The sequence below is a fragment of the Capra hircus genome, chromosome 15, assembly GCF_001704415.2.
Source record: "Capra hircus breed San Clemente chromosome 15, ASM170441v1, whole genome shotgun sequence".
Lineage (NCBI taxonomy): Eukaryota > Metazoa > Chordata > Mammalia > Artiodactyla > Bovidae > Capra > Capra hircus.
The window spans coordinates 33839770-33854431 of NC_030822.1; the positions used below are offsets into that span (position 1 = coordinate 33839770).

Here is a 14662-nt window from a genome sequence, read left to right on the forward strand (position 1 = left end):
GTTTTACATTCGTATTCATCTGTCTGGATGTAGTTCTTCCTCCTAGGAATAATGTGAACATTCCATGAAATGAAAATTATGGATCTCTGGGCCTTATTAATAACTTGATCCTAAAATGAATGCAATAGCTTAATTTTTTTCCCATGGCACTAACATTATTTTGAATAAGTGATGTGAAGTTGTTACAGACTGACAGGCCCTTTCATGTTATGTGACTATTATCTCTTTGATAGAAAGAAACTGATTTTAATTATAATAAAACTTGAGTCTGATTTCATATAAATCACCATGCAGTTCTACCCATTATAAATTGTGAGCCATAGAGAGCTAGTATTCTTCTTGACAGAAATTTAGATGCAACCAGCTTGATGCATTTAGCTCACATAGATATATTTTAGCAAATGAAAATAGGAATTAAAGTTTGCATCAAAAGACATGCTCATTAGTCAGATCTGAGTACTCTGTGGTATTTTCCATGACAGAAAAATCTTGTCTTGATTTTCAAAGCTATTCTTTTTGACCAGTGTTCATAATTTTGCAAATCTTAGAACTTAAAGAGAAAATCACGGCCATTTCTCCACAAATTATCTTTTGCACCTCAAGAAAATTTTAGTTTCTTGAAAGATCCTGTTGAGAATGGTTAATTTTAAAAGCACTCCAGCCAAGATTTAGTGGTATTTGTAAATATTTCTTTATTACATAAGCCAGATTCTGATATTTTGTTCTTACATTTTGTCACCAGGAAACGATAGACTAAATTTAAAACAAAAAAAGGTGAATTTTAGAGTCTGATTTAAATATTTTGTAAAAATTAAGGAAAATAATGCTAAATGTCATTTCATGGCACAACTTTTAAAACAAATAATATATCTTAATAATTTTATTATTATCAAATTAATAAGTATTAGCTAAAAATACCTAAAGGTATAGAATTTATAGAAGGATATATATTTTAGCAGTTCCTCAATCTAACCTAAATAAGAGATTTCACTGTTAACATGTGCGATTTAATGTCTGAATATCACTGGTGTGTGTACCTCCAAAACTATTTTGCTAGCTTTCAGCCATATCAAAAGTATTTGACAAACAACTAATTTCAAAAATATACAAGCAACTCCTGCAGCTCAATTCCAGAAAAATAAACGACCCAATCAAAAAGCGGGCCGAAGAACTAAACAGACATTTCTCCAAAGAAGACATACAGATGGCTAACAAACACATGAAAAGATGCTCAACATCACTCATTATCAGAGAAATGCAAATCAAAACCACAATGAGGTACCATTTCATGCCAGTCAGAATGGTTGCTATCCAAAAGTCTACAAGCAATAAATGCTAGAGAGGGTGTGGAGAAAAGGGAACCCTCTTACACTGTTGGTGGGAACGCAAACTAGTACAGCCACTATGGAGAACAGTATGGAGATTCCTTAAAAAACTGGAAATAGAGCTGCCTTATGACCTAGCAATCCCACTGCTGGGCATACACACCAAGGAAACGAGAATTGAAAGAGACACGTGTACCCCAGTGTTCATCACAGCACTGTTTATAATAGCCAGAACATGGAAATAACCTAGATGTCCATCAGCAGATGAATGGATAAGAAAGCTGTGGTACATATACACAATGGAGTATTACTCAGCCATTAAAAAGAATACTTTTGAGTTAGTTCTAATGAGGGGGATGAAACTGAAGCCTATTATACAGAGTGAAGTAAGCCAGAAAGAAAAACACCAATTCAGTATAGTAACACATATATATGGAATTTAGAAAGATGGTAACTATAACCCTGTATGCAAGAGAGCAAAAGAGACACAGATGTATAGAACAGTCTTTTGGACGTGGTGGGAGAGGGAGAGGGTGGGATGATTTGGGAGAATGGCATTGAAACATGTATAATATCATATAAGGAATGAATTGCCAGTCCAGGTCCGATGCAGGATACAAGATGCTTGGGGCTGGTGCACTGGGATGACCCAGAGGGATGGTATGGGGAGAGAGGTGGGAGAGGGGTTCAGGATGGGGAACACGTGTACACCCGTGGCGGATTCATGTTGATGTATGACAAAACCAATACAATATTGCAAAGTAATTAGCCTCCAATCAAAATAAATTTAAATTAAATATATATATATATATATATATATATATATATATGTGCAAGTCTTTGGTCTTATAACCTTAGCAACTCTGGATCCTGAGAGTCAATTTTAATGTTTCATTTATTTACCAAATATGAAATTTTAGTGAGTCCCTTGGACTGCAAGGAGATCCAACCAGTCCATTCTAAAGGAGATCAGTCCTGGGGGTTCATTGAAAGGACTGATGCTAAAGCTGAAACTCTAATACATTGGCCACATCATGCAAAGAGTTGACTCATTGGAAAAGACCCTGATGCTGGGAGGGATTGGGGGCAGGAGGAGAAGGGGACGACAGAGGATGAGATGGCTGGATGGCATCACCGAGTCAATGGACATGAGTTTGAGTGAACTCCTGGAGTTGGTGTTGGACAGGGAGGCCTTGTGTACTGCGATTCATGGGGTTGCAAAGAGTTGGACACGACAGAGCAACTGAATTGAACTGAACTGATAAAATTTTATTTGCTCTATTATTTCAAATTTGGAGGTTTTAAAATTTTAAATGTGATCGAACATCTTTCATTTTTTATTGGCCATTTTCTTTTCTAAGTAGTGACAAAGTAAGCTCTATGTGTTCTTTCTGTTTGCTTATTTTATCCTTTGTGATACTGATTTATAAGAATGTTTTGCCTAAGCAAATTAATTCTTGTCATGGGTTGAATTATGCTTATTTTTAGAGTTTGAGATTTCCTATTATTTTTATGTATCTATGTGCCTGTGTGTGACTTCCCTGGTGGCTCAGTGATAGAGAACCCCCCTGCAATGCAGGAAATGTGGGTCTATTCCTGGGTCTGAAAGATCCTTTGGGAAAGGAAATGTCAATCCACTTCATTATTCTTGCCTGGAAAATCTCTTGAACAGAGGAGCCTGGCAGGCTACCCTCCATGGGATTTCAAAAGAGTGGAACATGACTTAGCCATTAAATACCCCACAAACACACACACAAACACATGCTTGTGTGTAGTCAGTGTAATTGACCCTCATTTTATGAACGCTAATTTCCTGTCCTTACTGGGGAGGCAACTCAATCCAGTATTTTTGCCTGGGAAATCCCATGGACAGAGGAGCCTGGCAGGCTTACAGTCAATGGGGTTGCAAGGAGTAAGACAGGACTTAGTTACAATGATGAAGAACAACTAGCTTATGATGAACCAGTTTGCAGGGCAGGAAGAGAAATGCAGACATAGAGAATGGAATTTTGGATACAGAATGGAAAGGAGAGGGTTGGGCAAATTGAGAGAATAGTATTGACATGTATACACTGCCATGTATAAAACAAAGAGCAGGAAGCTGCGTATAGCACAGGGAGCTCAGCTCCGTGCTCTGTGATGACCTAGAGGAATGCGGTGGGGTCAGTGGGTGGGAGGCTCAACAAAGAGAAGATATATGTATACATATGGCTGATTCATGTTGTTGTGCAGCAGAAACTAACACAACATTGTAAAGCAATTATATTCCAATTTTAAAAAATGTGAAAAAAAAGAAAAAAAAATTCCGTTAAGGCTTTACATAACAGTGTAAGATTGCACAGCGTGAACATACTAGGCACCATTGAACTGTGCACTTAAAAAAAACATTTTAAATGAAAAGCTAAAATAAAAAAGAAAGTAGGAAAAATCCTTACAGAGAAAATGTTTCTCTTTAAGTTTACAGTTTTATTTTTGGATATAATATTGATCTACCTATAAATTATTTGGGAATATTGTGATATTGGCTTTTAGGTTAAGCAAATTTGGTGTAGACTTAGCTTTAAATTTTCCAAATGGCCATTAAATAATCCACATATTCTTTTACTTAATGTTCTTTTATATTCAGAAGTTCATATATCCCACTGTATCAAATATTGTTGCTTTGTAATATGCTTTATTAATTTTAAAAACTACTCTAATTTTTTTTTTCTATTTCTTGTTTAACTTGCCTCAGAGGCTATATGAAAGAATGTAAGTTAAAACTGTTGTAACTTACTTAGTCACAGTGAAACTGTAGACTTGTTTTAGGAGGACAAAAATAGTTAAATAGAGTAGAGTGCGGTTCTTTCTCTTCAAGTTGATGCTCTTACATTTATCAGAGTATTAATGATTTCTAAATGTGTTTATGCATTTTAATACCTAGAAGTGCTACATTTGTTAATAGGATTTATCTTTCTACTTTACTTTCTAGTGGCATTTTTTTAGTGTAAATGATTTATTTTCAGAATGTGCTATTTGCTAAAAGTTTATAATTGTAACAAGTTGTTAGGAAAAAATTACTGAATTTTGCAATTTTGGTATATTTGAACATGGCTTTCTTCCATCACAGTTTAACATTAAAATTAATTTCTCAATTCATTTCATTGACTAATAAATAAAGAAATAACATGAAATTATCTGTTATAGTGGGAATTTCTTATTTTTTCCATTCTTTGAAGGGAATTATGACAACAATCTATGAAAAATCTTTTTTCATTTGCAAGCAGTCATTGTTGTTTTAAACTTCACCTGTTTCACTATAAATTAGATGGAATAAAAATTTCTTCCCTATTTATTTGAATTGTTGATTCAATTCAGTTCATTAAGTAAAGAGAAATAAATTATCAAATGTATATTTTAAGACAGCTTCATTTACAATATAGTTTCATTACATTATGGAAATAACTTCCACATTTTCAACCTTTGGTTTTCTTTATTTTCAAATTGTTTTGAACTCATTTTTAAAATTAATTTTCTTCTTTATAGTTTATTATTTAAAAAATTAATCTATTGCTTTAATTGGAGGCTAATTTCTTTACAATATTGTGGTGGTTTTTGCCATACATTGACATGAATCAGGCGTGGGTGTTCATGTGTCTGTGATCACAAACCCCCTCCTCCTACCTCCCTCCCCATCCATCCCTCTTCTTATAGGTCCTATTTCCGTAAGTTTTATTTTCATTTTAAATTTTTAAGTTATGAAAGTATGATAACACATTTACAGGAGATGTGGAAAATAAAAAACAAGGTTATATACAGTTCCACTACATATTAAAATTATTTTTTAAGTAAATAAGATTTTTAGTTGGAGTTTCAATATCAAACTCTTAAAAATTAATAGAATGAATATACAGGGAAGTAGAAGGATATGCTGCTGCTGCTGCTAAGTCACTTCAGTCGTGTCTGACTCTGCGACCTCATAGACAGCAGCCCACCAGGCTCCCCCGTCCCTGGGCTTCTCCAGGTAAGAACACTGCAGTGGGTCGCCATTTCCTTCTCCAATGCATGCATGCATGCTAAGTCGCTGCAGTCATGTCTGACTCTGTGCGACCCTATGGACAACAGCCCACCAGGCTCCTCTGTCCACGGGATACTCTAGGCAAGAATACTGGAGTGGGTTGCCATTTCCTTCTCCCGTAGAAGGATATAGTAGATCTGATATTAATTTCTAACATAATTCCATAGAGATAAGAGAACAGACTCCATGATTTCAATACCTTTAGTCCATGAAATTTTTGACCTTTTTTACATGTCCTTGGATATGTTTCAGTGTCTCCTAGTTTACAGTCTATGGGAATTTGTATCCTACTGCTATGTGAAAATTGTATAAATCTTAATTATTTGAATTGATTCACAGTGTTTTCAGGTCTATTATATCCGTCTACTTTTTCTGTTTTAAACTTTATTTTTTTTTGTGTAGGTAACAGCTGTTTTTATTAAAGTGAAATCAGAGGGGCCACAAGAACAGGAAGTTAGCTCTCGGATGCAAGAATCCTGTTGAGTGAGAGAGAAAAGAGAAAGACTGCTTTTTGTACCATATGATGCTGAAGTAATAAGATCTTAAAAATGAGGGACCCAAGGTGACTTTATATACAAGGTATAAAAGATTGGCATGAGTATTAGCTTGAATAGGGAAATGGGAACTCTTTCTCTGAGCTTAGGAAGAAAGGATTAAAGCCATAATTAAGGTTGCACAGGAGAGAACAAATACCCTAGTGACCCACATGTAAAACACACTGTAAACAAGAGAATGAGATTTGAGGTTAATGGAGGGTCATCTTGCCCAGGCCACGGTGTGTCACAAGGCCAAATGGGCATTAACAAGCGCTGTCTTCCCAGGGTGAGGGTCAGGGGTGGGAGGGTGTGAGGCGTCAACTTTTATCTTTTGATGTACATTTAAATAAATTTTACTGAGAAGCAGGGAGAAAAGTCAAATCTGATGTAGTGAACTGGATGCCATGCTACTCTTGAAGATTTTTATTGTTAATCCACTGCACCATTTGTGATTTGTTCATTTTTTAAAAAAATTTCCAAAATATAAAACTCCAAAGAAATCTAATAACAAACTCACATTTTCGCTATGTACAATTCTTCCTCATTTCTTCCTTTTCTATTTTAAACATTTTGACCTAAGAGTGAAATTGCAATGGCACGCCACTCCAGTACTCTTGCCTGGAAAATCCCATGGATGGAGGAGCCTGGAAGGCTGCAGTCCATGGGGTCACTGAGGGTCGGACACGACTGAGCGACTTCACTTTCACTTTTCACTTTCATGCATTGGAGAAGGGAATGGCAACCCACTCCAGAATTCTTGCCTGGAGAATCCCAGGGATGGCAGAGCCTGGTGGGCTGCCATCTATGGGGTCGCACAGAGTCAGACACGACTGAAGTGACTTAGCAGTAGCAGCAGCAATGTATATATTTAAAAGTACTGAATGTGTATGTCTAATACACACATAAATATTATGTAATAAATACTTATTGTGTATATTTATAAGATACTGTGTATGTTTATAAAGTACTGAATTTCCAGTATTTTGCTCACCTAATGCAAACAACTCACTCACTGGAAAAGTCCCTGATGGTGAGAAAGAGTGAGGGCAGAAAGAATAGAGGGCATCAGAGGATGAGATGGCTGGATCGCATCATTGATGCAATGGACATGAACTCAGGCAAACTTTGGCAGATAGTGAGGGACAGGGAGGCCTGGCATGCTTCAGTTCATGGGATCACAAAGTCAACATGACTGGGCAACTGAACAACAACAGTGTGTATATTTATATATTTGCTACTAGTTAACTTGTTTTGTATCTCTTGTGGCTTAATACGTTTTACATTTATATCAAAGATAGTATTGCCTGTTCAGAATGCATGCTATAAATATTAAGTAATGAAATGACTAATTCAGAGTCTCTGGTACAGAACAGGGGATGTAGTTCTGAGCTGAAATATTTGGAGAAGTTTTAAGGAGATGTAATGTTTACCAATTTTGGTCTAACAAATTCCTTGACAGAGGTTTACAAAGTAATCAAGATTTGCTTTATCTAGTATCATGAATGTCAAAGTGTTAGTCTTTCAGTCGTGTCCAATTGTTTGTGACCCATGGACTGCAGCACGAGAGACTCCTCTGTCCATGAAATTCTCCAGCCAAGAATACCAGAGTGGGTGAAATGAAGTGAAGTGAAAGTCACTCAGTCGTGTCCGACTCTTTGTGACCTCATGAACTATACAATCCATAGGATTCTCTAGTCCAGAACACTGGAGTGGGTAGCCTTTCCCTTCTCCAGGGGATCTTCCCAACCATTCTCTTTTCCAGGGGATCTTCTGACCCAGGGATCGAACCTGCATCTCACACATTGAAGGCAGATTTTTATCATCTGAAACACCAGGGAAGCCCCATCTAGTAGCATATTTGTTAATATTTCCCCATAATTTGGTGATAAGGATGAGGATAATGAAGATGATTTGTTGCTAGCAACAAAAAAAGACAACAATATCATCTCCCTTATGAGAATGGCCTCATGAATGGCAATTCCACTAGGTCTGTAGTACAGAATAGGCTCCATTGCTTTCCCCAATGGCTTGTCTTCTCACCTCATATTGATTATAGAGTAACATATTTCTCCAACAGTATGAAATGACTCTACCAAAGACTTTGTGCCTTACTGGTAAACAAATATAGAAAAGAATCAATAAAGTAAGTAAGTTTAGTTCAGTCACTCAGTCATGTTCGACTGTTTGAGACCCCATGGACTGTAGCATGCCAGACTCACTTGTCCATAATCAACTCCTGGAGCCTACTCAGACTCATGTCCATCACATCGGTGATGCCATCCAACCATCTCATCCTCTGTCATCCCCTTCTCCTCTCACCTTCAATCTTTACCAGAACCAGGGTCTTTTCAAATGAGTCAGTTCTTCCCATCATGTGGCCAAGTATTGGAGTTTCAGCTTCAGCATTAGTCTTCCAGTGAATATTCAGGACTGATTTCCTTTAGGATGGACTGGTTGGATCTCCTTAAAGTCCAAGGGACTCTCAAGAGTCTTCTCCAACACCCCAGTTCAAAAGCATCAATTCTTTGGCACTCAGCTTTCTTTATAGTTCAACTCTTACATCCATATGTGACTACTGGAAAAACCATAGCCTTAACTCGACGGACCTTTGCTGGCAAAGTAATGTCTCAGCTTTTTAATATGCAGTCTAAGTTGGTCATAGCTTTTCTTCCAAGGAGCAAGTGTCTTTTAATTTTGTGGTTGCAGTAACCATCTGTAGTTATTTGGAGCCTCCCAAAATAAAGTCTGTCACTGTTTCCATTGCTTCCCCATCTATTTGCCGTGAAGTGATGGGACCAATGCCATGATCTTAGTTTTCTGAATACTGAGTTTTAAGCCAATTTTTTCACTCTCCTTTTTCACTCTAAATGGAGCATTTATTCAGAACTGGAAAGGACAACAGTCAGAATTAAAGGACATCAAAGACTAGAATTAAGATTGTGAGATTGGTAGCCATTTATAGATGTAAAAATGATAGTGATAAAAGTTCCTTTCAAAAAAAATAAATAAATTTTTTTTAAAAAGTTCCTCTCAGAAGCTAGATACAAAGTTATTAATTGATGCTTTAATAAGAAGAGAAGGCTGATGGTGCTTTCGAACAGCTCATGAGTGAACCAATCTGAAAACATCATTTAAAGTTAGAAACCAGTTGTAACTTCTGTGTTGATCAAAGCAGTCATACCAAGTGGTGATAAAATTGTGCCTTCACTGACACACATAGCATATGGCTTCGGAAAATTGTCTTGGAGAAATTTCCTGCAGGACAAGATTTTTTCTGGATAACTGTAAATATTACCTTTTCCTAGACAAAAATGATTGGAATCTCTGATGAATAAATCTATGATCAGAACTTTCAACATTATACTTAATGAGTAAATTGAGAAATAATTTTATCATTCTTGATATTTATAAATCTTTAAAATTTTCACATGATAATGACATGTCATGCTGCTGCTGCTAAGTCACTTCAGTCGTGTCCGACTCTGTGCGACCCCGTAGACGGCAGTCCACCAGGCTCCCCCGTCCCTGGGATTCTCCAGGCAAGAACACTGGAGTGGGTTGCCATTTCCTTCTCCAATGCATGAAAGTGAAAAGTGAAAGTGAAGTCTCTCAGTCATGTCTGACTGTTCACGACCCCATGAACTGCAGCTTACCAGGCTCCCCCGTCCATGGAATTTTCCAGGCAAGAGTACTGGAGTGGGGTGCCATTGCCTTCTTCGAATGACGTGTCATATGAAGTCTTAATGTTCAGTATACTTTCCTTCTTTACCAAAAGTTTTCTGAAACTAACCAGCTTTTGATATAAAATGTTTCACTCCCTTTTCATGGAGAACCACTTCTGCATCCTGGTACGGATCTGTTGGGTCTTCACTGTAGATGATGCGGTTCATCAGAGCTGGGAAGACAACGGAGATGTTGCCCATGAGGACACGGACCATAGAAGAGAGGTGTTTCCCAAACTGGTGCACCATAGTCAGACTGATGATTGGAATAGAGAAAAACAGAACAGCACAGATGTGAGAGACACAGGTCTGCAAGGACTTGAACCACTCCTCCTGGGATGGAATAGCCAAGAAAGTGCAGGATCAGAATGTAGGACTCAATAGTTAATATGGAATAGAGCCAAAGAGTACAAATCACCAGAGCCAAGGCATAGAAACTGTTGAAATGGGTGTCGGAGCAGGATAATCTCAGCAGGTCTTGGTGAAGACAGAAAGAGTGAAAGAGTACGTAAGAATGGCAGGAGTGGAAAAACTTTAGATGGATAATGGGAGCAATGAAAATAAAACTCCTAATTATGAACATAAAACTCTTAATTAAAATGCCAAGCCTGATTTTGATGATCTTGGTGTTGGTTAATATGGATGCATATCCCAGGGGATTACAGATTGCTGTAAAATGATCAAAAGCCATGTCAAGAAGGACTCCAGACTATGCATGGACTCCAGGAGAGGCCATGCATAAAGGAAGTTTGTGCAATGCAGGCATCCAGGTTGACTTCCTGGCTGAGCCACCGCAGGATCCCTAGGACTTAATATTTTGTAAAATATTCTGAAACCTTGGTGATAGCAAAATAGATTATATTTCATATTTTGAATAGCTGATGTTATTTGATATTTTCAAATGAGTGAGATATGAGAAAATAAAGTATACAGTTGTATTTCAGATTTCAATATATGCTAGGTCTGTTTTTGCTGAACTAAATATTTTTAACTGCAGAATTATAATTAGAATGTTAATAATTTAATAAGTTATGCTGTACTCTGCTTAGTTACTCAGTCATGTCCAACTCTTTGCAACTCCATGGACTGTAGCTGGCCAGGGTCCTCTGTCCATGGGGATTCTCCAGGCAAGAATACTGGAGTGGGCTGTCATGCCCTCCTCCAGGGGATCTTCCCAATCTAGGAAGCAAACCCAGGACTTCTGCATTGCAGGTGGATTCTTTACCTCCTGAGCCACCAGGGAAGCACATGAATACTGGAGTGGGTAGACTATCCCTCCTCCAGGGGATGTTCCTGATCCAGGAATTGAATCTGGGTCTCCTGCATTGCAGGTGGATTCTTTACCAGCTGAGCTACCAGGGAAGCCCTCCTAGCACATAGTAAGTGTTTAAAAAAAAATGTTCCTTAATATGATCATTATGAAAACAGAGGCTCTGATTTTACCCGGCTTATAAGAATTATCAATCATATGCAAAATTATGTGACTCTAAGCAATGTTTTATATTTACTAGCACATGAACTCTTTGAATACTTAAGCCATGCATTCAAAAAAGAACAAGAGAGCATGTAGCTGAAGTTAAGGGAAACAAAATGAAATTTGACATTAATAGCAAAAGCTTGTTTTATGTAAAAGGTATCTGCTTCCCTTCAAATAAAATATAAACATCAATCAGGGAGGAAGGAAACTACTAAAGCTTCCTGGATTTCTCTGTCCAAAGCTCATTTCCAAATTTCCCAGGGTGAGATTTTTTTTTTTTTTTTTTTTTTGTAAATTTGATGACAATGAAAGAGGAGGGTGAAAAAGTTGGCTTAAAACTCAACATTCAGAAAACTGAGATCATGGCATCTGGTCCCATCACTTCAAGGCAAATAGATGGGGAAACAATGGAAACAGTGAGAGACTACATTTTGGGGCTCCAAAATCACTGCAGATGGAGACTGCAACTATGATGCTTGCACCTTGGAAGAAAAGCTATGGCCAACCTAGACAGCATATTAAAAAGCAGAAACATTACTTTGCCAACAAAGGTCCGTCTAGTCAAAGCTATGAATTTTCCAAGTAGTCATGTATGGAAGTGAGAGTTGGACTATACAGAAAGCTGAGCACTGAAGAGTTGATGTTTTTGAACTGTGGTTTTGGAGAAGACTCTTGAGAGTCCCTTGGACTGCAAGGGCATCCAATCAGTCCATCCTAAAGGAAATCAATCCTGAATATTCACTAGAAGACTGATACTGAAGCTGAAACTCTAATACTTTGGCCACCATGAGTTTGAACAAGCTCCAGGAGTTGGTGATGGACAGGGAACCCTGGCCTGCTGCAGTCCACGGGGTCACAAAGAGTTGGACATGACTGAGTAACTAAACTGAACTGACTCACAATATTATTCAAAACTTGAAGTGAAAGTCTGCTGTGAATACACTCCCAGTGGGTTTTCTCCCATTCTTCCCAAGGGACGTAGGCACTATATGTTGCATCACTCATCCTCAACATCTCCCAGCATCTGGGATTTACTCCAGTGGCTCCTATACGGTTTGCACCTGCATAAATCTTGCTTCTCCTAGAATCTAGAGACCACTGTGACCCAAGGAAAAAAAAAGGAGTATGATCGATTTTCAAGATTGGCAAGAACATCTCTACATCTGTGAGTGACAGTTGTCTTTTACTAAGTCTCTGAAACATGAGTGGAATGGACAACATCACTGATAAATGACTATTATAAATGACTTAGTGCCTTATGTAATAAGCAGAGTTTAATCCTCCACGCAATAGCTGTGCTTTGCAATTTATGTCACCAGGATTTACTTGTAAACAACCCAGATGTGTTTTCTTTTTCTACGTTGCATGCTTAAACATTATTATTCTTTGCCAAGTAAAAGATCATTCATATTTGAGACCTGTAATGTGAAGCATTCAGCTAAAAATTGGTGGTGACCTCTGATGCGGCCAAAAATCTAAGAACAGGGAAGTTCCATGTGTAGGCCTAAATTTGTCTCTGTTTCAGAGAATACTTAGCTTCTGAAACACTACAAGCCTTGGTTATATATTTAATGAGCTACTGTACTAATCCAATTCTTATCACGGCTGTTACTTCAGAGTTTTTATGAAGGCAGTCATTTTTCCTTGAGAGGTTACTGTCTCTGGAAATCAATGTCTGTTCAACCTGATTCCAAAATCAGTAACTCTACCTTTCTCCTTACGGGTTTCCCTGGTCTGGAACGGGACTATCCCTGGCTCTCCATCCCCTTCTCCTGTATCTATGTTATGGTACTGTCAGGAAACTGCCTGGTGCTGCACGTGATCCGTACTGAGACGAGCCTGCATGAGCCCATGTTCTACTTCCTGGCCATGCTGGCCCTCACTGACCTGTGCATGGGGCTGTCCACAGTGCACACGGTGCTGGGGATCCTGTGGGGGCTCAGCCGGGAGATTGGTCTGGATGCCTGCATTGCCCAAACCTTCTTTGTTCATGGTCTGTCTTGCATGGAGTCTGGAGTCCTTCTCGCCATGGCCTTTGATCGCTTTACTGCAATCTGCAGTCCTCTAAGATACACGTCCATCCTCACCAATACCAGAATCAGCAACATTGGTGTGGTCATTTTAGGGAGGAGTTTCCTGTTTATTACTGCTCCCATTGTCCGCCTCAAGTTTTTCCACTACTGCCGACCCCGCATCCTTTCCCACTCCTTCTGCTTGCACCAGGACCTACTCCGGCTGGCCTGCTCTGACATCCGCTTCAATAGCTTCTATGCCTTAGCCCTGGTGATCTGCACACTGCTTTTGGATTCAGTGCTCATTTTCATCTCCTACATATTGATCCTGCGCTCTGTCTTGACTATTGCATCTCAAGAGGAGCGGCTCAAGTCCTTGAAGACCTGTGTCTCCCACATCTGTGCTGTCTTGGTTTTCTATATTCCAATCATTGGTCTGACTATGGTACACCGCTTTGGGAAGCACCTCTCGCCTGTGGTCCATGTCCTCATGGGCAACATCTACATCCTTTTCCCACCCTTGATGAACCCCATCATCTACAGCATCAAGACCAAACAAATCCGTAACAGGATTCAGAGATGGTTCATTAAACAAACTTGAGTTCTAGTGGTTAATGCATTTCAGGGGAGGGAAGGTACTATTTGCAAGAGAGGTGAATAATAATGACTTTTAACAACAATAACTGTATATGAAATAGTTAACAGGTTAAAGGCATATTTATAGTAATTTTCTTTATTTTGCCACTGTTTTATACTGCCACTGTTTTAAATTTAACATGATTAACCTGCAAAGAATGTAAAAAGTAATTTTTTATATTAGTTTTTGAAAATCAGAGAAATAGGTAGAGAAAAAGTTACTAGTCTTATAGTCAGAGAGAGAAAGGGTTATTTGTCTTATTTCTTAATTGTAAAATTAAGTAGAATGTTAACTGAAGTGAACCAATGAGCATTTTCAAATTTCTAAGGCTATGATTTTTCCTGCGGTCATGTATGGATGTGAGAGTTGGACTGTGAAGAAGGCTGAGCACCGAAGAACTGATGCTTTTGAACTGTGGTGTTGGAGAAGACTCTTGGGAGTCCCTTGGACTGCAAGGAGATCCAACCAGTCCATTCTGAAGGAGATCAACCCTGGGATTTCTTTGGAAGAAATGATGCTAAAGCTGAAACTCCAGTACTTTGGCCACCTCATGCAGAGTTGACTCATTGGAGAAGACTCTGATGCTGGGAGGGATTGGGGGCAGGAGGAGAAGGGGATGAGAGAGGATGAGATGGCTGGATGGTATCACTGACTCGATGGACGTGAATCTGAGTGAACTCTGGGTGTTGGTGATGGACAGGGAGGCCTGGCGTGCTGCGATTCATGGGATCACAAAGAGTCAGACACGACTGAGTGGCTGAACTGAACTGATAGTACATCTATGGTTTTTTGAATTTTAGTTTAGAATATTTTATTTTTTCATGTAACTATTATATGTGTTTAATATACATGGAAGAAGCAGATTTTATATATTATTTTTATGTGTCACAAGTAAT

At 38.4% G+C, this 14662-nt stretch overlaps 1 protein-coding gene and 1 pseudogene across 1 annotated transcript; one reads left to right on the forward strand and one right to left on the reverse strand.

Annotated features, from left to right (window-relative positions):
* On the reverse strand, nt 9730–12484 carry LOC108637608 (annotated as a pseudogene).
* On the forward strand, nt 12789–13730 carry LOC108637609 (olfactory receptor 51V1-like). Its single transcript, XM_018058909.1, has one exon. It carries the CDS (start codon nt 12789–12791, stop codon nt 13728–13730), a length of 942 nt encoding a protein of 313 aa, XP_017914398.1.

Excerpts from the sequence above, each read along its gene's own strand:
- LOC108637609 (XM_018058909.1), top strand. The coding sequence starts at position 12,789 with ATGTCTGTTCAACCTGATTCCAAAATCAGTAACTCTACCTTTCTCCTT.